Source organism: Ambystoma mexicanum, chromosome 2p (assembly GCF_040938575.1).
Source record: "Ambystoma mexicanum isolate Mex_15411 chromosome 2p, UKY_AmexF1_1, whole genome shotgun sequence".
Classification (NCBI taxonomy): domain Eukaryota; kingdom Metazoa; phylum Chordata; class Amphibia; order Caudata; family Ambystomatidae; genus Ambystoma; species Ambystoma mexicanum.
In genome coordinates, this window is record NC_090923.1 from 1011454050 (window position 1) to 1011479076 (window position 25027).

At 45.1% G+C, this 25027-nt stretch overlaps 2 protein-coding genes across 3 annotated transcripts in view; one reads left to right on the forward strand and one right to left on the reverse strand.

The window, feature by feature from the left end:
- The window catches only part of NTPCR (nucleoside-triphosphatase, cancer-related), a 164851-nt gene that overhangs the window by 86568 nt on the left and 53256 nt on the right, over positions 1–25027 (reverse strand). The window lies entirely within an intron of this gene.
- Positions 1–25027, forward strand: part of ZNRD2 (zinc ribbon domain containing 2) — an 86230-nt gene that overhangs the window by 41897 nt on the left and 19306 nt on the right. Inside the window, exon 3 of the mRNA XM_069644848.1 lies at positions 22019–22103. Coding sequence (XP_069500949.1) covers positions 22019–22103 — 85 coding nt within the window. The remainder of the gene's footprint in view (positions 1–22018; positions 22104–25027) is intronic.

The window sequence follows — 25027 nt, forward strand, 5'->3', positions numbered from 1 at the left end:
TCCCACGAGTGGGAGATGGTTCAGGAAGTCCTTCAAGAGATCTTTGCCCTTTGGGAAACCCTGCAGGTGGATCTGTTCATGACTGGTGCCAACTGGAAGTGCGAGTGGTACTTCTCAAGGGAATTTCCTCAGAGAGGAGCTCTAGGAGACTCGTTTGTCATGGATTGGTCATTCCCGCTTCTGTGCGCGTTTCCTCCGATCCCAGTCATTCCTCTAGTTCTACGGAGGTTACGGAGGTTCGGGTCACGCACTATCCTCATTGTTCCGGATTGGGCCAGGAGAGCGTGGTACCCGGACCTTCTAGAAATGTTCATCTGTCCTCCAATGCGTCTTCCCATGAGAGAGGATCTTCTCCATCCAGAAGTCAAGACTCCACCTTCATGTATGATTTCTGAAAGGTTGAGATATAAGGATTGGGACCTCCCGGATGACGTGATGGAGGTGTTGCCTTCAGCCAGGCATCCAGCAACAAATTCCCCGTACCGTTGCCTTTGGCGTAAGTTCTGCAGTTGGTGCAGGGGAAAGAATGTTGATCCTTTTCAGTGTTCCATTCCAATGGTTCTTTCTTTCTTGCTTTCTTTGGCCCACAAGGGTCTTCAGGTGGGAACCATTAAGGGTTACCTGGCAGCGCTATCTATCTTTAAGCGCTCATCTGAGGAATGCTCCTACTTAAAGATTCCGCTGATCACTCAGTTTCTAAAAGGGCTCACAAATGTGTTCCCACCGTCGCCTTTTCAGGTGCCAGTCTGGGGTCTTAATTTGGTCTCAACATTTCTGATGGGTACTCAATTTGAACCTTTGCACTATTGCCCGTTGAGACTGACATTTAAGACTGTTTTCTTGGTTGCAGTTACATCTACTCGCAGAGTGAGCGAGTTGCAGGCACTTTCGTCTAAGCCACCCTTTATTTTGTTCCACAAGGACAGGGTTGTACTGGGAGAACGTCCTTCCTTCCTACCTAAGATAGTTTCAGAATTTCATTTGAGCCAGAAGGTGGTGCTACCCGCCTTCTATCCTCCTCGTCATCCAGGTAAGGAAGTGGAGAGGCTCCATAGGTTGGTCCCTAGGAGAGCATTAAGCTTTTATCTCTCCAGAATGTCCAAGGTCAAAGTGGACAACCAGCTCTTTGTGGGGTATACTGGACACAGATTGGGCCAGGCGGTTTCTAAACAGACCTTGTCTAGGTGGATCATCCTCACTTTTTCTGAATGTTACAGGTTAGCTGGCAAGGACCCTCCCAAGGGCTTAAAGGCTCATTCCACCAGGGGAGAAGCTACATCGACAGCCCTACAGAGGGAGGTCCCTGTTAAGAACATTTGTGATGCTGCAACGTGGTCTTCATCCACACCTTTGTTAAGCATTATTCCCTGGATACTGCCCATATTCAGGATGTGGCCTTTGGTATGGCAGTGCTTTACTCTGCTATTTAATTGGGTATATCTAAATTCTTCTCCCTCCTGATGCTGCTTTTCAACTCTGTCAAAGATGAGGAATATGTTGGAGGACACAATCCATTCGAAGAACAAGTTACTTACAACTGGTAACGTTATTTCAATTGGATGTTCCTCCAATGTATTACTCTTCGCCCTCCCAGCCTACCTCTCTCAAGAATTTCCCATGCTATTGCAGCTTTTGTTCCAAAAAGGCTATCTGCAGTCAGGAATATATTGTAGGCATATATGCCACACGTTGTGAGAGGGAAAAACATGAACTGAGGCTACGGGCGCCATGCGTGCTACTTATAACATCCAATGACGTCACCCTCGATGGAGGCCTTCGAGGGACATCGACTCGACGCAAGGCGCCCTCTGTCGAAAAAATGTCCGAAGCAGCACAGCTGTGGACATTGCATGTCAAAGATGAGGAATACGTTGGAGGAACATCCAGTCGAAAGAATGTTACCAGTTGGTAAGTAACTTGCTCATCTCAATAGGGGTAAATGTGAGCTGTAGCAATGAAATTCGCAAATACATGTAACCAAGTAACACTTACACTCAAGGTTTTAGGTGTAAATATTTATTTAACATCAGTTTTTAAATGAGCATTCTTTAAAAAGGGCAATAGAGGTAACCATAAAATATACTTCAAAATACTTTTCCAGAATCAGCACAAAGCTAGTAGATGCTCTTTAGAGATGCGTTTTCACACTTCCTACACCCTGAGGTGACTTCACTAAGTAGGACAGTAATGGCATTTATAGATCACTAGTACACTTTATAGATTCTGAGGTTTGTAGAAAGGAAAGGAAAAAGGTTAAACAGGTTCTCAGAGCATGTGAGCACTTAAATCGTCCAATGAAGTCTAGACAAAAACCTTTCCCAGCAATAATAGTTTAAAACCAAGTTATCACCTCCGAGTGACAGTAAATATCAAAGTCCAGTGGATTGGAAGAGTCTGCAGGGAGCCAGGACAGCAAAAGTCAATTGGAGCAGTCTATGGAGCTGAGGCACTTCTTACATAACAAAGTCTTCCACAAAGTTAGAGAGTTTGTTGAAGAAAAATCACTGTAGGGTCACAAGCTGTTACACTTGTGGAGGGTAGAGCTGAAATCAACTCTAGCAAAGTAGCTACTGCAAGTCTCAACTGAGAAGAGTAAAGCTAACGACACTGAGGTAAGTACCCCAAGTCGGAAAAGTACCTTTGGTTAGAAGAGGGGTCGTCCAGCTGTCTTCTGTCTGGTTGCAGAGATGCAGATCCTGTGTTCCTGGGCCTCAGTCGTGGGGACAAGAGGGAGGATGTCTGGAGGACTCCTCAAGCAGCAATTTGGAGGTCGGCAGCAGCTACAGCTCTTTCAAAATCAGCGTCACTTTGCGGTTTCAGCGCCCGGCACACAGCACCACCATGGATCTTGGACACCGGTTGGGCTTCCTTCACTCATTGAGTCCTGCACTCTGGTGTGGGGACTCGAGCTCTGGTCGTCCAGCTTCTGGAGGGTCCTTAGGAGACTCCTGGAGCTTCTGGCCGGATTGCAGACGTTGCACTCGACTACGGATTTCTCGACCCCTGCCACTCGGTTCCTGCAGCAGCAAAGAAGTACAGCCAGTCGGGGAAGATGGTCCAGTGGAGTTCGTCTCAGGGTTAGTTGGTCCCACTAACCCAAGGGAAGAAGTCGTCCCTTCCGGAGCTTCTCTTGTCGATCAGAAAAAGAAGTGCAAGCACAGCAGCAGGGCTTCACCGGGCAATGGTCCAGTAGGATGCAGCAAGCTTTGTTCACGGTTTCTTCATCGGGTGTTCTTCCCAGTGATGGACTCTGCCTCTAGTCCCAAAACCCTTGCCTTTTTAAGCAGGTTTCTCTCATTCATGCACAGCCTAGGCTGTCACTCAAACAGCAGGGTGGCTGTCCTAAAAGGACAGCCAGCCAGCCAATCAGGACTGGGTGCATTCAGGCATTCCTAAAGACAAAGGACAGGGGAGTTTCGGGAACCTCCTTCACTTCCTGCCCTTCCAGACACACTGGATCCAGAGGCGGGTTTCAGTACTGAAGCCCACCAAAGGCAAAACGAACAAAAGGGCTCAAACCTGGCTTGGCGCGCAGAATAAAACCCAAGAAAGACCTCACAAACAGAAAATGGCAAAAAAGACGACCGGGCCATTTTGACCAAATGGTCACTTATGGGTGCTATACTGCAGCTTGCTGGATACATGTTGAATTGAAATCTCCACATATTAAGACGGAGTTAAAATTTTTCTTTATTTGCCAGGCACAAATTGTTTCTTCAATCACTTCAAAGAAAGCGCTATGGGTAATGGCCCTAAGCTTCCAGTAAAGATTTAAAATTAGTGTGAAACTCATCTTGGGGTACATGCCCAGTCCCATGCCAGCCCTACTGCCTGCACAAATGAGTTAGGCAGTGCAAAAATTGAAGCAGAGACAGAGATGATATTGCAAATCCCGAAAAGCAACCCTGAGGCAGGTCTCCCCTCTTTCCCCTTTGTAGGCCGGGTTGAGCAAACCATCATACCCATCAACAAAAGGAGGTTCCAATAGCCAAGACTCCTGAATACAAAGACGTGTGTTTCTCGAACATGTCAGAATGCGAAATAGATGACAAATGGGCTGAACCCCTGGAGTTCCAGGAAATAAAACTTAGAGTACATGGTGTACCCTCTACGAAAGAAACTGGTAGCTAGTGCTTACGAGCATTCAAAGAGGCTGCTATCCAGCTCCAATCTCTGCCATTTTTGGACTCCACATTATCTGTTAAGTGGTCAACAATTTATCCTCTGCCTGAACCATCGGTAGGACATTTTATCATTAACCCCTTAAGTGCCACCGACGAGTAGGCTCGTCGGTGGCAAGCGCTCCAGGTTGCCCCCGACGAGCCGGCTCGTCGGTTTAGGCACTCTGTTTTGCTCGATCCCTGCCCCTCAGCCCCCCCTAAAAAGCAGCCAACGATTTTGTATTTTTTTTGTTTACCCAACTTCTATTGGCACAGATGGCCACATTAGTGTGCCAATCTGGCCCCAGGGTGCCCAAACCCTACTGCCCCATCTATTGGGGGTCCTGCCCCCCCCTTTTGTGGTGGCCCTCTCCCTCCACCCCAAATGGCTGGGGGGGACACCAAATGCACCCCTCCCTGAGCCTCCTAGGAAAGGCTGCATGATGTGCCCCCCCCCCTCGTTCGGTGTGGGTGAGGAGAGGGCCACCACAAATGGTGGGACAGGCCCCCCAATAGATGGGGCAGTAGGGTTTGGGGTGCCAATCTACCCTGGGGGCAGATTGGCACACTAATATGGCCATCTGCGCCAAGCGAAGTTGGGTAAACAAAGAAAATAATACAAAATTGTAGGCTGCTTTTTAGGGGGGCTGAGGGGCACCCTACATTGCCGGCAAATGTTCTACTGTAACGGGGGATGGCCCTCTTCCCCCGCCCCCCACCCCAAATGGTGGGCCCCACCTCATGTATCCCTCCCTGGGGTCAGATACCTCTTCCTAGGAGCATATATCTGCCCTCAGTTAAGGGGCAGCTAATAACACCTGCTCCACAACTAGACGGGAGCTAAAATGGTCGAGTTTTGCATTGTTCAGAATTCTACCTGGGAAATGTCAGCCGAGGTAATGAGACAATGAGGGAACATTCTTTAACAGTTTCAAAACACAGGATCTGTTCAATTTAATGTGCACACAGTCTGCCATTCCAATACAAATAAGAGATTAGATGTTACTAACCCGGGAGCAGTCTGCACCTCAGCCACTCCCTTCTGTTCAGTCTGGTTTCTCCTTGCCTCCATTGTCAAAAACGTTGGAGCTCCACTGTCCCCTGTACATTTATTTGCCAAACCGACCCCTGTGGGCTGGCAGGCCTCCACTGTCTGGACGGTAGCAGACCTCAGGGTCTCGATATTACAGGCACCACTTGCGGTGCTCTCAGTGGACAGGGCAACTGGGAAAGCACTTACCACCTTATTGCATTGCACAGAAAGAATCCATTGAGAATACTGGATTATTTTGCCTAGCTATTCTGACACCTAAATTAGAAATGGCATTAGAACCCGCGCCAAAACCTAACAAACCAGGGGGGAATGTCATTCCTCAGCCCATCCGAGACGGTTAACTGAGGGCCACACTGTCTGTTGACCCCTTTGGTGGTGGGGAGTTTGTTTTGATACGTATTTGTATTATGGGGATGGTAAAATGTTTGTGGTAGCGTTAAGGTGCGCAGAAACTTTCTTGAGCCTCTGGCCACGTTCTTTTGAGTACTTTTCCTATTTTTCGATTTCCTTTTTTTTTATAACATTTTTTAATTTTTTTTCCATTTGGCAACATCACCTCTTACACGATTTTGTTTTTACTTTTTTTTTTTCTTAGCCTTGCTGGAGTTAAAAATAGGAAACTGCCCAGGCATGCCTGACACCATAACATCATCCAGACATGCAACCTCTCTTTCCCCTACCCCCTACCCCCAATCCCCTCCCCCCATGCCATCAATTCTTCTGCTAGCAAAACAATACCTGGGTCAACAGGTGATTTTGTTTCCACCATTACACCCTGAGAATCCTCAAAAAAACATGCAGCCGTCCCGCAGAGAGGCTATAAACAACAATCCTTAGATTCATCTTTTTCCAGATCGTGAGCCCCCACCCCCGGGCTAATCCTTGTACACCCTTCATTTGTGGTCCCTCTTTGTCAATCACCAAATCTAACAGCTGTTTACAATACAAGCCTTTTGCAAATCCCTACACAAAAGGTATTGTTTAATTTAAGATTGTTAACATGTTTGCATTTGCGCGTATTGCCACAGAGACCAGTTCTTGCTGGTCATACAGGGCTATAAGCTCTTTGCTAATATCCGGGCAGATCTTACATTGCCCTATTAGACCTCTGTTCGTGAGACCAGTATCAGCACATTGCGTATCGGTGTCTTTGCCCTTTTGGTTAGCAGTTCCTTTTGGCGGTGACAGCAGTACAGGAAGTGAAGCAGAATTAACGAAAGTGTCTCGTCCGACACACTCAGCGGAGTTGTGGCTGGTGCTCCGAAACCAGGTGGGGATAAGTCAGCTGGTTGTTCACTCCTCCATCAGTAATAGACTTTGACGAGTTTGTTACAACTTCAGTAAACTTACCAGTTGAGGTGAGTAAAGTGCACACAACCTGCTGCCAAACTCCTTCCTCTCTGCAGCTGGGAGCCAGTTCTATGCCTGTTATTTCCTTCAGGATATCCCTACTTTGGTCAAAAGGGCCAAAAAAGAATCATTAGCAGATCCTGGTTTTAGGTCAATTTTCCACTTGCTCCGAAACCTCAGATTCAGCCACTATCGCTGTGTCACTAAGTTGAAAGATCAGAAGTGGCTCGACACGTTGACCGAAAATGAGACCTCCTGCGTGTTGGTTGGTTGATGGATGGAACGGGGGGGGGCGATTTAGGAGGTTCCCCCAACCTTAGCGTTCGCTTTGGAGTGGAAACATGAGAGCGTGTGAAATCTAACTTGTATGCGTGCAGGCGATAAAGAGCTAGTTTTGATTCTACAAAGATCTTATGCAGTGTTTTATTTGGCAGTGCCCCTGAAATGGTGGCCCCGTTTACTTCTTTAATTGAAGAAAAGTCAGTAGGTTGGTGCCAGAGTGCTGAGTCACCTTGCGTCCCGTACTCTTGGCCATACTCGCCTATTGGTGTTGGAGTATTTACTTTGGGCTGGGCCATCGTAGCTACTTTAGGCAAAGATTTCCGGACTTGTATAAACGCAAAGGGGCGAAATGGGATGGCGCGATTTCTCTGATCGTATCTGTACCTTCTGTTTCCTGTCTCCATAGACTGCTAACAGGCTATTAACAGAGAAGAGGACATGTGGAGCTAGCAAGTAGCATCTTGAATCTAGCTACCTTATCTTGGCATGGGCAGCAGGGCTTCAAAATTATGCAACGTTTTAGCGCATGGGAGATTACTATTGACTATGTGCGTAGGACACGGGAAGGGTACAGGGGGGGGGCATACTCTCCACCCCCCCCCATTTTAAGTGGGGGGGGTGATAAAATGGCATTAGTTTCCCCCAGTTTGTGTCTAGTTTGTGTCTTGCAGCATGTAGATTACGGTCAACCAACCAAAGACGAGCATTTGGACATTCAGATCAGGTACCGTCTCATTTCGCAGTATTATAAATGAACAGACTGTAAATATTCGTTCTCGTGTAAGTGCATTCCAAGCAAGGATCATAAAAGACACGGCGGACGTAGTGATTAGGTTGGGGTGAAGGAGACGGTGAGTCGCTCGATTTTAAGTACACATTTGAACCTGGTACACCTACAAAAAATAATGTTGGTAATTATAATGACAAGATAACATGTTGATGGACGCAATTTGCGTTGTTCGATGGAACCCCGCCCCCTTCACAACAACGAGCATTATCTGTCTTTAGGTGCCTCTGTTAATGCCATCACTTTAAAGTCAAAGTTCACCTCTGTGCTTCAGACTAGCAAAGGTTTTGTACATCCCTGGTTCCTTCTCGTACAAATAATAAATAGGATTTCTTTTCACTGCCATGAGCTCCAGCATGGAGCAATGCTTTGGAAAGGGCGACATTAAGCCTAGACAATACGAACATTGGTGATGCGTCTTTCAGTATACTAAGAAGCATGAGTGCGTGCGTTACATTCCGTGTAATGCTACTCCAGAGGCAGCGCACGGCTAGGTAGATAGACCGAGTTCAGTCTGTCACCACGAGTGTTTGTATGCGAAGATTGCACAATGCTTTAGCATGGCATCGATTTTCATGTGTATATCATGCTGGCCGTTATGCCAATCCAACGTCCCACTTGCAGGATTGAAACCTCCAAAGCCAGGTTTGAGGTGCTTGAACGTTCTAACATGTAAATTACTATACCTGGACTAATCGCCAAGGGACCCGCGTACATATGTTGAACGATCCTAGTGCGAACACAGAGAAGGTGGCTTGCACCATCGGAACTATGACTAAGGAAGCCCTTTCTTATGAACACGTTTTCAGCAGTGAGGCCTGCATCTCTGTTTGAAATGGGAATGAGGCAAAGGAAGCCTCCCTTTACTATTAAGGCACTGCATTGTGTTGAGCACAAACCCAGAGGAGAACAGCCTCTAGTAAAGACTGGGCACATTACACAATAATCACTGTATAGTCACTTACCTTTTGGCTGTAACCATTGCAGAGAACCTCATCAACCTTTTCTTTAAAAAAAACAAAATGCATAGCGTGTTTGCTTGTCAGTGTTAAATCAATGTCTCTTTGTGCAGTGGCGGATAAAGTGACAGTCTGTCAAAGTGGGCGTGCTGGGGTGCAAATTGTCTTCTCTGAATGGCCTTTGTGCACTATGAGTAGCTCATTTGCCCTTGTGTACTGTGATTGGCCCGATTGGTCCTTGTGCTCTATGAGCAGCCCTTGGTTCTTGTGTACTATGAGCAACTCATTGGTCCTCATTTATTATGAGCACGCCATTGGCCCTTCCCTTGTGTGCTATGAGTGTTATACTCCCCATTGTGCGCTATAGAAGGGCCTTTGGTCCTGGTGTACAATGAGCACCGCAGTGGCCTATGTGCATTATCAGCCCCACCTTCATTGGCCCTTGCGCACTATGAGTGTTTTACTGACCAATTTATACTATCTGAGGACCAGTGGCCCCCGAGGGCTAAGAGGGCCTGTTGGTCCTCTTGTACTATGAGCACCTCGTTGGGCTATGTGTGTTACTGGCTCTTCTGCGCTATGACTGTTCCACCTAACATTGTGTTCAAGTATTCATTGGCCTTCATGTGCTATAATGGTCATGGTCTCTGATGTAAACTGTATAGACCTAAACGATATAAAACACACTATTCACTCTATCCAGCACCAACATTCTCCCTTTCCTTCCCGCCGCAGCCTTTGCTTTACCTTCTCCTCTTTATCTTTTTGTCGCATTCTTAGTTTATTTCACTTAACTTTCACCGTCACCTTCTTTATATGGTCGTCCATTTTTCACTAAAATGTCATCAAATAGTCATCAGGCTTTTTTGTCAATATCGCAGGATAAGATATTTACTGCTAATTTGAATAGATGGTCAACAAGCCCTTGATTTAACAAATGAATGGCTTAAGGTTGTGAAGTCTGCAGGGCTACCTCCAAGAACACTTGTATTGCAGATGACTAATATGTAATTAGCTCAAAATGTGCACTCGCCACTAGCCAATGGCTAGTAATTATTGCGTCTTGGCAAGTGAGAAATGTTGTGCCGTGTGCATGTGAATGAGTGGCAAGTAACTTTTTTTGTAATTCCTTGCTAGTAGGTTGCAACTTGAAATATTTACGGCTGTAATAATACTGCATTTTAAGGCAGCATAGTCATGGCGCGGTCATAGTTGATTGGAGGATCTGTGTTGTGTATGAAACCTTCAGCCAGTCCTGGCTAGGTGCTGAAATGAAATGTAAAAGCAAAACTGCAAGTCCCACCATGCAATGCTTTGTTGGCTAAACACCAGGACTGGCTGAAGGTGTCGCACATGACATGGCACCGCACAACAACTTTTCTAGGGCAGTGTCTTTTCTACAAGATGTGTACGTTTCCAACACGTTTTGACTCTTCTTTGCAAGTCGGTCCTCTTCCTCCTCTGCTTGTGTTCAATAGGAGAAAGTGTAGAGCAATGTTCCCTGTAAACTTTGCGCATCTGCGCTTGCCCAGCTTCCTTCTGGGTGCCGCTGTTAGGCAGAAACCTGTGCAGTTCCCTTGGGGACCACTGCAAAAAGTTTAAGACTACAGGTGTTGACAGTAAACCCAATTGGTAGCAGTCTGTACCACCCAGATTTATCTGATAGCTGTGGCTGAGCAGTCAGACTTCTCTCAAAAATAGTTAGGCAGTATATAGAGTATACACATTAGGTACAAAAATACAGTAGCACAAGCAAACGCTGACCAGAGCTTTGGTATGAAGTATATAATTATTTATTTTAAAACACACTTGTAAAAATACACTGGCACTAATATGTCAAGCAAGTTCAAACACAGTCAAAAGAAATATATACACCTCCCTAATTAATTATTCCACAAGTCTTACGAAAAGAACACCACTTATTATCAACACAGAGGTGAGTGCTTAACCAAGATGGCACACCAATAATTATTTAAAAAGGGAGAGAAAAGGTAGAAATCGGAAAACAGACAATACCAACACTTTTAAAGAACCACAGCAAGTCAAGAAAGGCAGGGTCTACTGTAGAGCAAAAAGTTCATAGGCCAGGCCCACTCTTGGAGAGAACAAGGCGGAATGTGCCCAAGATCACACAGTTGAAGTACACTTTAAAAGTCTTTGCAGATAGTTCAAAAAGCAGTTAGATCAGTTCAGAAAAGTTAGTTAACAGGTCCGAGGTCACCCCAGGATAGAGTCATGGATTTACGGGACACCTTGAACAGTCTGTTGCAAGGGAGACCAGGCGGGACACAGTACCTGAAATGGTGAGAAAGCTCCAGCGGGGGCAGTTTTTCCTGGCAGCGGGTGCAAGTCAGTGCTTCGTCCAGGGGAAGAGAAGATCTCGATGTGGAGGAAAGCTGGAGGTCGTTGCACTGCCAGGGAAGAAACCAGCCGCAGAGTTTCCCGGTTAAAAGGTAGTACCCTTTTATTCGCGGTAGTGGTGAAGCGTGGCTATCCGGCCGCCGGGGTGCTTGGCACGGGCGATTCGACCACGAGACGATCCCGGAAGGCGAAAAGAGGGCGAACTGGTTAACCCCACCAGCTCAAAGGAAGAAGACTATCCTGGAAGAAGATATTCTCTGTCGTTGGGAAGTGGTGAGTCGGTTCAGCAGGGCTCCACCGGTGGTGTCGTCGTTGCAGGTCAGCTCAGCTTCTCCCTCTTCGGATTCTTTAGGTCCTGTGGCGACTTCTGAAGTTCCAGTCCCCAAAGCCCTGCTTTTATGCAGAAAACCCCATTCATCAGTCCTAGCTGTCATTCAAACATGCTAAGAGGTGAGCCGGGCGGCTCACCACTGGGCCAATCACACAAGAGTGCGACTTGAGTTGCCGAGGCAACTCAGTCCAGGGTGCCTGTTCTCTAGGTTTGGGAAATTAGCCTTTACAGAGAATTCTCCCTAACAGCCACTCAGAAGAATTTTAGCAGCGCACACAGACACTTTCCACCTATTCAAAAAGATTTAATAAGGGACAAGCCACAGCAGCTACCTACTATTTCCTTTCTCTCAAACTTAAGCTAAATGATACCAACTGTTTTTGATATTGTGGTCTAACCTATTTACATAGCCCCACTATACAAGCTTGACCTTAAAAACCTAAAAACACAATACAGCCTTAAGAGGTTAATAAAATGAATATGAAAAAGTGGCTCCATGAACAGAACATCTAACTAAGAAATACCTCCACACATTAACCAAATTATCTTTCTTACCTACCCATCACTCCTATGCATGACTCTACCACACTTGTACCGTATGACTCGAACTCCGCCCCAGTCCACATTCAGATATTACCAGACAACCTTAACTCTGCCTACCTTAGTTCTGCAAAAGGTTACCAGACTTAGAATACAAGTCCTGTTCTATGTTTATTATAATTTGAATGTCGTCCAAAGCACAAACATTTATCTTACTCATGGTGCCTTAGAAAAACCATTGCCCACACTATGTAATCCAAGTGTCAGCTCAAATATCAGATACTTACTGTAAGTAAGCAGGCTACTAGGATGTGTAACCTCATCCCATGCTTCTTATTCTTTGTACATATGGCACACAAGCACATTGAAGAGCCCCCTTTGCAAGTTAACGCATTATAAAACTGAAATATGAATTCGCCCTCTAAGGATTTTGAGTAGGCAAATGTCATGCTCAGCATCTCCTACTTTTGCATTGCTAACATTACCCTATAAGTGGAGAGCAACATGGCAAAATAAATTACTTGGTCTGCAAGGCATAATTGGTATGGACTCTACCTTGCATTATCCGTATATAAAATGAGGGCAACAATATTCATATAATTTAGAATGCTTTTCACACAATCTGCAACCTTTCAAAATGTTCAGAGTTTCATGGGGCATAGACCTTAACAAATTATATGTTAACTCGCTGCTATACAAAAATGGTTTCACTAAGCTCTTGTATAATCCTACCCAACAATTGAAAGGTGGTTATGTTGCAAGCAATCTTTTGTGTACTTCATAGTAATTGTGCAAGTGCAGACTTATGACATTTTCTTAAACTGCACATAATATCATGAGACTTTAAATTGGATTTGCTTGCAAAGTTTTGTGGGTATGCAAATATCCCAGTTAGTGTTTTACTGCTACAATCCCTCACTTTTTACAGAGCCCTGTCAACTAATATTGGAGGCTAGTACAGGAGCCAGGAAGGGGAAGGTTTGGAAGGGAACAGGAGAACACTCCTTCGGTGTGAAGAACAAATCAGCAACTTTCAAAAAACATATCTGATGTTTTGGCAGTACAGTACAGTGAAGGAAATGTTTTTGTTGCTTAAGGATAGGAAACTATAGTAATAGTCTAGGAAACTGCACCTTCTATTTCTTTCTTTGCTCAGCTGCTGATGGATTTTCAATATAATTATGAGTTTGCAAGTATTGCCTCTAGCATCCCCATGCATCTTGTTCAACTAAGTGAATTTCAGAGGAGTCCCTAGTTAAAGAAGAAGGCATTCAATATTGTGTACATGTGAGCATTGCTACTACCTACAGCAAATCTGTGATTTTCTTCTACAGGGTGCCAGAAGACAACCTCGATAAGGCTCTCGTTGATTTTTGTGTAGCCTATGGTGAGCAAGAGTGGGCAAAACTATACGCTGTATTATGTGCCCTGTAATTTCACTTTTTATGTCAGGATTTCAAGCAGGGCTTCGAAGCGATTTTACTCCATAATTGCAATCAAAAGATTTTTCAGGGAGTAAGAAAGTAATTGGCTTTGCAGAGTTCGAGCAGAGTTGAGCAGTCTTTGCAGGAGAAACCCAGGCTGCCTCTCTCTCGCTGTGCTCCACTCAACAGCCTACAATTTTGTGGGAGGACCTACAAAATCTGCCCAGCACCGCGGAGCGGTTGCGGGGTTCGAGCAGAGTTGAGCAGAGTTCGAGCAGTCCTTGTCAGGCCTGACAGGCTGCAAAGAAATGAATCTGCAACACTTGCAACCCTCACCAGGGAGACCAACAATGGAGGCTGAAGATGCAGTAAAAAGACGCTTGAGAGGTTTCGCCCGACATTACAAATCCCTCAAACTACCAGCCACTTAGCCCCAAAACAAACGACCAGATCACACTTACCAGCCCCATTAAACTCTGGTGGCCTGAAATCCCCCCTCACAAAATCCATCGTTTCAAGTGGGGACACCAACTGCATTTCCAACATTGTAACATCAGATAAAGTTACATTACTGGCCAAAGACTTCCAAATCAAGCAGCCGGCATAATCGGAACCAGCTTGCGTGGCAAAATTCCGCAAATCGGCCCCTCAGGCTCAAAGGGAACTATGCACCGATCCAGCGCCAAAGGAACCAACTGCAGAGCAAACTCAAGAACTGGCCCTGCGTCAACGCCCACCAGTTGAGAGCAGCCCAGTGCAGCATGTCGAAGGACAGGCAGCAAGGGTCTCAACTCCAACGGGAGGAGCAAACGCTGCCGAGCCAGCCCACAGCAAAAACACGAGCTCCGCAGACATTTAAGCGACCTTACCGAAGGTCAGCAGCGGTCGCGAGGAGCTGGAGACGAGGCAGCAGCCCAGATCCCCGCCGGCACCAGTGCTCACGGAGGTGCTAGTTAACAGCGAGGCCCACCGCAGCTTTGTTGTGGCTCTGATCCATGCATCAGACCCTGAGGAGGAAGCGGTAGGCAGCGAAGGCTGGGAGGAATACAATGCGCCTTTCCCGCTCCAGAGCCCCCGTTGCCAGGAAGAGCGCCCCCAGTGGCGCTTGACGGAACTCAGCCAAACAGTGTTTGGGAAGAGTTTGCTCCAGGCAACAAAGAAAGCCACTCAATAGAATTTGAAGTAAGGATAAAAACCGACAGAAGGCCAAAGACAAAAAATGCCCGGCTTACACTGGACTGAAAACACACAAAACAACGCCTGCAAATGGCGCGCAAGAAAAAAAAACTTTTTTTTAAAAAACGTAACCAGCAAAAAACAAAAAAAGGCAAGCACTACTAAAAACAACCTTCTGCAACTCCCTGAAATACTTTTTTTCAAGGCAAGGCAAAAGAAAACATGAAGTCCTTAACGAACTAACAGATGACGAGATACTGGAAGCACTTATAGACCCAGTACCAGCATCGAAAGCCTGCAAAACGACTCTCAAGTACCCAGATTTCGAGAAAAAACTGTCTGAAAATGGAAAACAGGGAAACCAGTCGAGTCAAGACCCAAATAGAACTCTGTCTGAACAACAATGCCAACTGTCACAGCACATGTGGACGAATCGGCACCACAAGTTTCGATACCGCATGCACAATCACCACAAACAACCGGCCCTCCGCCCCAAAAAGAAACCAAGTCACTCCCGGAGGAGAAACCACCTTCCCGAGCTAACGAAAAGCAGTTGGAGACAGAAAGAAGCACCAGTCTCCAAAATAAGTCCCTGCAGCCACAAACATCCAAAATAGCCATCCAAAAAGCAATAGAACAAAGACAAGCCCCACCAGCCCCAGAAGCAGGAGTGGACTGGGAGATTTCGTCAACGCCTAGACCCTCGAGAACAAGCACCTCAATAAGGCCCCCACAATCAATCCCAAGAAAGACCAAGATCTGAGCAACCTCAAACAGCGGCAAGACATGGCAGAAAAGGCCTTCCGTCAACAACCGAAACTCCATCAAGGAAACCGGACATGACTATAATGTCGGCAATAACCATAGCCCTAGCACCCTTCAGAAAACTCTACGTGGCACTTAACCACACGTTAAAAGACCACACAACCCTAACCGCTCTTATGCACATGAAATTAATTTTCCTAGAAGGTTTCATCACGGCCAAAGAACAAAAAGCAATAATCAAAGGCCACACCGCCAGAGCCGAAAGGGGTGAACAAAAACATCAGTCAACCGCGGAAACCCAAACAGAGCAGCCGTCAAGCCCCCAGATCTTCAGTTTTTGAAGCAGGCCACTCGACGGACCCATAATAAAGAAAACCCCGGGAACCAAAGGAAAAGAAACTCGTAAGAAGAACCAGCTGCCCAATCAAGCCTGTATAACAATAGGATCACCTCGACAGACCGCCGCCCTCCACAGGCTCCTCCAAGCTCCAAAAAAACATTTTGGTGGCACAAAAACACAAATTGACCAAAGATCTAAAAAGTACGATCATAGAGAGCACAAGCCTAGTAAAGACACCACTCAGCAACCCGATCACTCTCGCTCACCAACAGTCCAATCCAGTGCCAATACAACAGCAAACACAAAAGTCCCCAAGATTAATAGAAGATTTCATGGCTGTCACAAATTTAATGAACCTGACTAAGCACTCAACGCCTGAACCAGATGCTAAAAAGGACACAGCCATCAGCATCGATTCCAACCACCTAAATCGAAGTGGGAAATAGCACAAAAAAAAGAAGACGAAACAGCTCAACACCACAATGTCGAAACTCTAGAGCAAGCTCGAGATACCCGAAAGGACCAAACCTCGTGACCCAACAAAATCTAGTCCCTCCAGCACTCCAAAAAAGACAAGCTTCATACCTAGACAATAGACGAGACGCCAAAAATATAGAAAACCTTCACCCTGAAGGAAACCTCTCCAGAAGGTCAAAAGAAAGACTGCCCGCTTGCAGACCAACAAGTCGCTCCCAATCAAGAAAAAAAGCCCTCTGGAGAAAGCCCAAAAAAGAGTGGACCTCTCAAGCAAAAAAAAAACCAATGCGGTCAGACAAAAACATTCAAAATAGAACAAACAGATCACAACCCTGAAGCAGTAATTCTAAATAGAGGGACGATAATGAAAATCTTCAGAAACATCAAGTCCCTCAAACACTTGAGACCAGAGGACATTTCCTTAATGGAACTGTACCACAAAGCACGCAAGGCAAAAGCCTATATACACATAAAAAAATGCAGGAATAAATCAGTCCAAAGAAACAGACGAGGACTTACGACAAAGAGGCTATCTCCTAACGGAGCACGGGGCAGACTCTCAAACCTCCAACCAGCAGACCCCCTGCATCTCGGACAACGCCCAGACGTACCACCCTAGAGCAAATAGAGAAGCAAACTACAGTTCGGCAAACAGCTCTCAAAACGCACGCCATCCTCTCCCGAGTCTGAGACCCACCGACAAAAAAGAAAAAGATCAACCACTGGAACAGAGGGAACATGGAAAGGAACACAACAACGTTGATCAAGAAATGACACACGAAAAGGCCCCTACACTGAGAGACGACCTCAACGCCAAAGAACAGGCAAAGAAAAACGGACTCTCCTTTGGACCAATAAAACAACTATGGGCATGGCTGCCAAAACCAACCCCAAATAGGTCTAAAAAATAGCAACGACCAACGAGAGCAGAGAAGGAACCATCTTCAGAAAAATCAACAAGACTGCTCTCGACGACACCAACCTTGAAAACGAGGTTTAAAACACCTGATGAGAACAGGCAAAACAAATCTAGGAGACTTTGACATTTTAGCACTCCAAGAAACCTTCCTCACAACCTCGCCAGCATTGGATGGTTACGAATTAACAATCTCCAAAGCCTCAAGAGGACAAACTGGCCGCCCCTCAGCAGGCCTTTTGATCGCAGTTCGGATAGGCAGTGGTCTGTCAATAGAAAAGGAACTATCTGCCTCGCAGAGCCACCTATCAGTTCGGGTGAGGTGGACCTGTCAAAACCAAAAAACAAACAAAAGCTGGGATACCCCAATTGTAATAATTACGTACTGGAACCCAGACAAAATCCAAGATGACGATTTTCTACGCATAATGAAGTCGGAAATAGACGAGATACAAATAAACTCAGAGAACACTGAAATAATCGACTGCGGTGACCTGAATGCCAAATGCCTAAACACAATCTCTCACCCGACAACACCCAATACCACTACCAGAGTAGATTCAAGAGGCCAGAAATGGTTAAAACTAATGGACTCTAGAAATATCCATAACACGGCACAGCTGTCATCAACAAAACCTCAAATCCCAACCTGGGAACGAGCATCCCAAGCGGGAACAATTGACTACATATTCGCCTCCGAGGGAATGCTAGACCTCATAACCTCATTCGAGATCCTACAAACCGAGGCAAGCAATCACAATATCCTTCAAATAACATGGTCCACACTACATCTGGAAAAACACTCAATGATGGAAGAAGTGGAAGTGTCAACTCAAGGAAACCGCTTAAGACTGACCGCTGAAAGGATAGCGGATCTGACACACAATTACAAAAAGAAACTTGGAAAAGAACCTGACAGGCGCAGAGCGGGAACAGACTACCAACCCCTGTTAATTCAATATCAGGTTAACCCCTCAAACCATCAGAAAAAAGGCAAACCCCAAGGCTCCCACCGGTATGACAAACTATTGGTAGTCAAGCGCCGTGCATTAAGAAAATTAAAACGACATGCAGCAAAATCCAGATCGATATCCATGAAAAAAAGATTGAAAGAAGAAGTAAAAAACTACAGAGCCTGGCTGAAATCCTACCGCCTGAAACTATACCAACAGGACTCAGAGGAGATGCTCAAAAAGGTAATGGGAAGAAACTCTAGGGATTTCTGGTCACTCATAAAAACGGCGGACTGCAATCAGGACCATAAGCTAGCAAACACAGTGAGCGAAGAAAGATGGACCAACCATTTCTCCGCCCTGTTCCAAAGTCCCAAAGGCTCACACGCACCAAACACCTCCATTGGAAACTCGCCCTGGGAGGACCTTTCAAATGCGGACGACATGGGAGCCATCCGCAAACTAAAGTCAAGCCGAGCACCAGGACCAGATAGAATAACCAATATCGATTTGAAAAACAATCCCAAAGAATGGGCCGAGTTTATAAGCCTCGTCTTTGAAGCAGCAACAACCACAAAATTGATACCCCACTCATGGACCATGGTGACGCTGGTCCCGATCTTTAAAAAGGGAGACGGATCCGACCCCACCAACTACCGCCCAATTGCATTATTGGACACGATCAGGAAAATCTATGGCTCGTTGCTATTAAAGGGCTTCCAAAGGTGGGCTACAAACTCACCCAGCTGGGATCCATTCCAATCGGGTTTTATGAAGAACATCGGAACACAAGTAAACATCATGATACTGGACATTGTAAAGAACAAAAGCCGCGCACAGCAACGCAAGGTCTTCATAGCCTTTGTAGACCTAACACAGGCCTTCGACAAAATTGACCGTGGCAAGCTATGGTCCAAATTGGAAGAATGGAATTGCCCAACCCAACTCCTGGAGCCTATAAAAGCACTGCATCGGGACACATCAATGAGGGTAAAACTAAACCACGCTGGTAATTACAATCGACAGAGGCGTAAAGCAAGGATGCCCATTAGCACCAGCACTCTTCACGTCTTTTCTCAGAGACTATAAAGACTCCGGCAAAGAACTGAGGCGACACTCCAATCCCAAGGCTCCTTTACGCAGACATTATACTCCTCGACCAAACCCCCATCGGCTGCAACGCCAATTAAACAACCTGGCAAGCTACATCTCAGAAAACAACCTTGAAATAAACACAGAGAAAACAAAAATTCTGATCCTCGAAATAGGCAGCCAGGAAGAAAACGCACCATTGGTTCATCGAGAAGACCGAAATTGAAGCCGTAAAGGAGTTCAGATACCTCGGAGTGATGATAGACAGCACGGGAAACGAGGCAAAAATGCAGCATAATCTCTGGGAAAAAAACAGAAAACTTGCAGCTCAGGGTCAAGCCATGGACAGGAAATGTGGCCGCTTTTCATTTCTACCGGCCATAAAGTTCTTCAAAGGCAAAGTTGTCCCCTCCCTGACATATGGAGGGGAAGCTTTCCTGACAATCCCACAAGGCATCTGTGACAAGCTGGAAGGCCACTTCTGGAGAGAAGTGATGCGACTCCCTAAATCAACGGCGATTGCGGCAGTCAGAAGAGAACTAGGACTATCCTCCCTGAAAGCGACAGTGATCGCGAACGAAATGTCGCTATAGAGGAAAATAATCATGCCGGAAGCCCCCACATAAAATAAACTGGTCGAGCAAGAAATCCAAAGAGGTAATTGCAAACTACTATCAGCTTGGGCGGCGAAAAAAGGAAACATCCTGGAAGAAATTGGCTGCACCAAAGAAATCTCTTCCTCACCCCTAACAAAATCGAGAAAGAAATTGACCTACAAGATTGGATACTCGCGCAAGAAAAAGCAGCATCCAACAAACTCCTTGCCCATCTGCCGCAGCAAAATAAAAAACTGAACGACTATGAATCAGTCATCAGAAGATAACCAGACAAAACTTTTAGACAAACCTTCATAAGGGCAAGATTAAACCTCTTACCAACAAACGAAATCAGCACCGAGAGGTCTAACTGACTCCAGCACCTGCAGATTATGCAAAGACTCCACACAAATTGAAACAATACGCCATCTTCTAACAAACTGCACGAAAACATTCGCCCTAAGGTAAGCCTTCTTAATCCCGCTACTAAAACCTTTTAACCTGCGCAAAGAGGAAGCCTGGTGGAACCGACTTATAAGCGGGAACAAAACCTCATGGACAATCGCTGCAGTTAAGATTCTAGAAGAAGCCCTTGCAGACTTTCTCAGAGAAGAACATCCTCCAGAAAGTCTGGTAGGCAAATAACTACACATACATACCCAGCACCAGAAATACAAACTTACTCACCCGCAGAACAACAATCAATCAGCATCAAGATCTGAAGACTCAGCCACCCACCCACCCTCGCATCATTTTGTAAAATCAAAGAAATTTGATACACACATTTTTTTTTAAATTGCCTTTGCCAGTAGGGATATTTCATGCTTATTAAAATATGTTCTTTCCCCTTAAAATTCCTTTGAGATCGGTGAATAATACTCGCGTTTCTACCAATGCGCCTGCTCTGCTGGTCGCTGATTCGAAAAGATATCAGAGGAACTTTGAGGGTAGAAGCAGGGGGTACATTCATATGCTCATGGTTTCCTGTTTTTGTTGGGCACATTGCCCTGTTTTTAGGGAGTGAAATGGATGGTCTATATGCCTCCTAACTATAAAGCTGGTGTTGAGTAAATGTTGTCACAACTCACAGAATAGCATAATGTGGATATTAAAGCAGAGGCCCAGGAATTCTGATCATCATATTCTGTGGTGCAGTTATTCTGATGCAATTATCATCCTTACACAAATGATGAAAGGCATTTTCTTCTGGCCCTTGAATTAATCCATTAAAGTGCCACATTAACTCCTATTGGCATGTTTTCTGACGCATTCCTTTCAGTTGCAACTATTCAATTTGCAAAAATTGCATAATGTCTGAATTTTTTGAGAGCCACATCAGTGATTAGCAATACTTGTTTTTTTGTAATAAACAGGAGTCCCCCCTGCCCTCCAATGGCATTAAGCACTTTCTGTATTGTCTGAGCAGTGTTGACAAATGGATAGCCACGACTAAACATATTGTTTATCCTGAGCATGCAAAGCTTTCTGTGTGCATACATGTTTTATTCTCTGTGTAGCAGTACCTTTTGTAGGTACTATGGCAAATCTTGAAGTCTTGGAGTGGTTGAAGAGCTCTCCTTATAATAACGTATAAAATATTTGTTTTTTTTAGCCTATATTTTTCGAAAAAGAGTTGTAAGATGCTCCTTTTACACTGATTTGTAAATAATTGGTGTGGTTGGAAAGGGGGAATTGCCTTCCAAACTCTTCATAGATGGTATCTCACTAACTATGCATGCTCAGTGGGTTCCATTGTTGTTCAGTTACGGACATGGAAAATAATGTGCGCACGAAGAGTAATCATTTCCGCTGAAATGATTAGTTGTGGGGTGCTGGCCATGGAGGAATGGGAACTGAGGGACTGGGGTGCAGTAGAGTGTGTGTTGGACTGCAAAATGAAAAAAAGATAGAAGGGGTGCACAGGACAGGAGAGGAGCAAAGTCCCAGGGTGTCCCCTGTACCGACCCCCCCACCCCCAACCCCTGCCACCACCCAGATTTTATGGGTCTCCTATGCCCCTGCTATTGACTCCCCAGCCCGCCTGCCTCCTCTAGCTTTGACCCACACCAGGCCTCGCTTCTCTCTGCAACACACTTCGTGAAGACTGTTGGTTGTAGATAGGAAAGAACCACTTGGCGTAGGATGCATAGAATACGTGTCAAGAGTATGTGATAAATTAATTGAATATGCAGTCTACTCATGCTGATTATCTTTGACGCTTTAAACCGTTTGACCCAAAAAAGTTTATTGCTCAAACTCTTCTGTTGCTAATTCCCTTCACTTTTGTACATTTTCCTTTTCTTCCTGAGTTCATGTTAAATCATGTGATTTTTTTTTTCCCTCAAAAGCTGTGTTCTTGAAATACTGCACATGTGGGAACACCAGTGTTTAAAGTGCATATTGCTCTGCTGCTGATTCTTTCTGCCTGCCTCATTCAGTGCTCCTCTTCCTGCAGACCATCTTGCTCCAAGACAAACAGAGGAAGCTCTACTGTGTGGCCTGCCAGGAGCTTGACTCTGATGTGGACAAAGATAACCCAGGTAGGAGACCCAAAGTGGCATTTCTATTCTTTCAGATTACTTTCCACCTACACCTGCCAATGTGGCATCATGTCAGTCGATCTCAGAATCCCTCGCTCCTTTCTTTTCTCAGACTTCTTACTAATCTAACTCTGTTATGCCCCTCCTACATTTAGAAGGGGGTTTTTCCTCTGTTTCTTTGGTGTTAACAGGACTGGGTGGCAAAAAACGGTAGAGGTTACTTAGCAGTTATACACTTAGGAATGGAAGAGTGCAGTGTTCGACATAACGTAAAGCTTAAATAATAGTGTTCAGAGTGATTGACAAGGGAAGCAGGAGACTGACAGCAGACTGGAACATTTTACAGTGCTAAGGTGGGGAGACCTAAAAGTAAGGTTAGAATGAAGATAAAACCACTCCATGTTGGTGGTGGATTCCTTTGTGGGGGCCCCTCTCCTTTATGCAGTGGTGTGGGATCCTAAATGTTTTCCAGTGGTGGTCCGAATGAAGAGCATCACCCTACGGTTATAAGACCTTACCAAAGTGGTGATGGCTGGCACACAAGTGTGGTTATGCCCCTTTTCGATAATGTGCCATGATTGAATAAAGAATGTGATCGAAAGGTTTTACCTGATTGGCGTAGAGGAGAAGTTAATGAATTTAAATTACATTGTTGAGTACTTGTCCATCAGGCTACTAGATGACTGTTGGGTGGAGGTTCTATAGAGAAACATGGCCACTTGAAAAAATAACTTGGAGAGAAATTGAAAACGGTTGCAGTCTATTTTGACAGTTTTAGTTTTACATTGCAAATGAATGTAAATAATATTTATAGCTGGATGCACCCTATCAGTGAGGGGATAAAATGACTCCCAGAGTCCACAAACCCTTTAACACCTAGGATTCTTCAAAGAAGAGTCCTAACTGTGGGGTGTGTCATATAGGTAGTCCTACAAATAAGTTGCATACTGGCCACTTTAACTTCCTAAAAACATTCAAATATTCACAACAAAAAAGCAGTGAAAAAATACTCATCAGAAAATAGGAGATTGGTATGTCCTTCTTTCACCCACCCAGCTTTGTGGGTATTTTGGATTGACTGGTACCAGTAGACCAATGTCACGGGCACAAACTCCTTTTTATCAACATCTGATCTGTAGAGGAACTTTAAGGTTAAAATGCATTTTTTTATGTGTATGGTTTACTAGGTGCAAAAACGTAAAGGTTGCAAAAAAGGTAAGTTTTAGAGTCAATATATTTTTGCTTCCCTTCAAAATAATCCCATTGGTATAGGGATTTACCTTTTTACTCCCTAAAAATCATTTCACTCCCAGCTTCCAAAATCGGGGAAGGAAATGCTTCCACTTCAAAATCTTATCTGGAGACCTGTCTTCTCTGGTCTTTGACAGGCAGTGTCTTTATAGAAATAGAATTGTTGGCATAATGGATGTGGTTCTTAACATTTGGGGGGAAAAGTGGTTGCTAAAGTTAATTGGTTTTAAGAGGCAGAGCTTAATCTTTGAGCGGTCTGAGAGGGATTGCTCTTACTCCCGCTACTGTTTTCTCATCGATTTGTAGAAGTACTTGGAATTGTGTATTTGTATGATTATTGGTGCATGCTTTACATATTGTTGTTTATATATTTCTCTCTACCACCCCCACCCCCACATTAACGGCTGGCCCATTGTGCTGTAATTTGTCATGGTTTGGCCTCACCCGCCACAGAAATTAATTACTTGCCCAAACCTCAGTTTCTTTAAAATCTTGCTAGGCCTGCAGGTCAAGTAACTTAGTTTACCTGCTTAACCTAAAAAAAAAGGCACTCGGCCATTGGTGACGGGTGACACAAATTTGACCAGCGTTCTCAGTAAAATTGTGCATGTCAACATAAGCCCACTTCAGGTTTGTTGCACTGCTGCTACGCAGAGGCCAGCCACGCCCAGTGAAACATTTATTTGACATTTACTGCAAACAGTGTTTGTCTGCAATAAATGTCAAATAAGTTTCAAACCTCCCAAAGTCTTATTGTAATTGTCAGCAAGAATGGTACTCGACCTTCATAAAACTTCTCAACAATAGGAGTGTTGGAGCAGATTTTATGAAGGCCGACTTAACTGTAGGTGTAGTTTCTCCACTATTGGTGTCTTTTGTAGAGTCACATACTGGGGAATATTCCCATCGATCATGTGGGGATCTCGGGAAACCCTTTTCATTTGCATAGGCTGCTCCAGAAGGCTAGTGTTCCTTTTAAGAGCTCATGCACAATCAAAACATGGTGCACAACCAGTATCACAACAAAACATCGAATGACATTACTGCGAGCCCAGAACATGGGTTTTGTAAATCACATTTTTGTGAAAATATAGATTGGGGGGGGGGGGGGGACTAGGTTGCGGTATTGGTGGGGGGAATGTGACGGTGTGGGGGCTGCGGGCGATCTCCCCCCTCACATAGTGTAGGGGAAATGGGTTAAAGGGAAGAAAAAACAATGTTCTGGGACACAAAGTAAAATAATGTGATGTTTTGAGGTAGATCCGCACAATCAGTGCTGCCGGCCCACAATCTAGACACAGTTTCACTTTCAGATTCTTGATGCATATTCATACCTAATAATATAAAAGAACCACAGCCTCCTAAGGGCGGAGCATGGCTGTATGAACATCGAGACAATACTTAAATACTAGGGATCTGCACTTTTACAGAAGTAAGTAATTCATCCCCTGTAATTGGGACTTTTTATAGATGCATATGCTTCAGAATACCATGCAGTAACGGAACAATGCAAAGTCATGAAGTAGTAAGCAAACAATTACTTTCGCCGTTGGAATGGCGGCCTCTCAACGAAATATGTTTTTCAGCACTGCCTCTCCAACCTGTTCATCTTCACATGCTCTCCAGTACAAGCAGTCATGCTGGCTGGACCTATGGACTGTATTGTAGTTGCC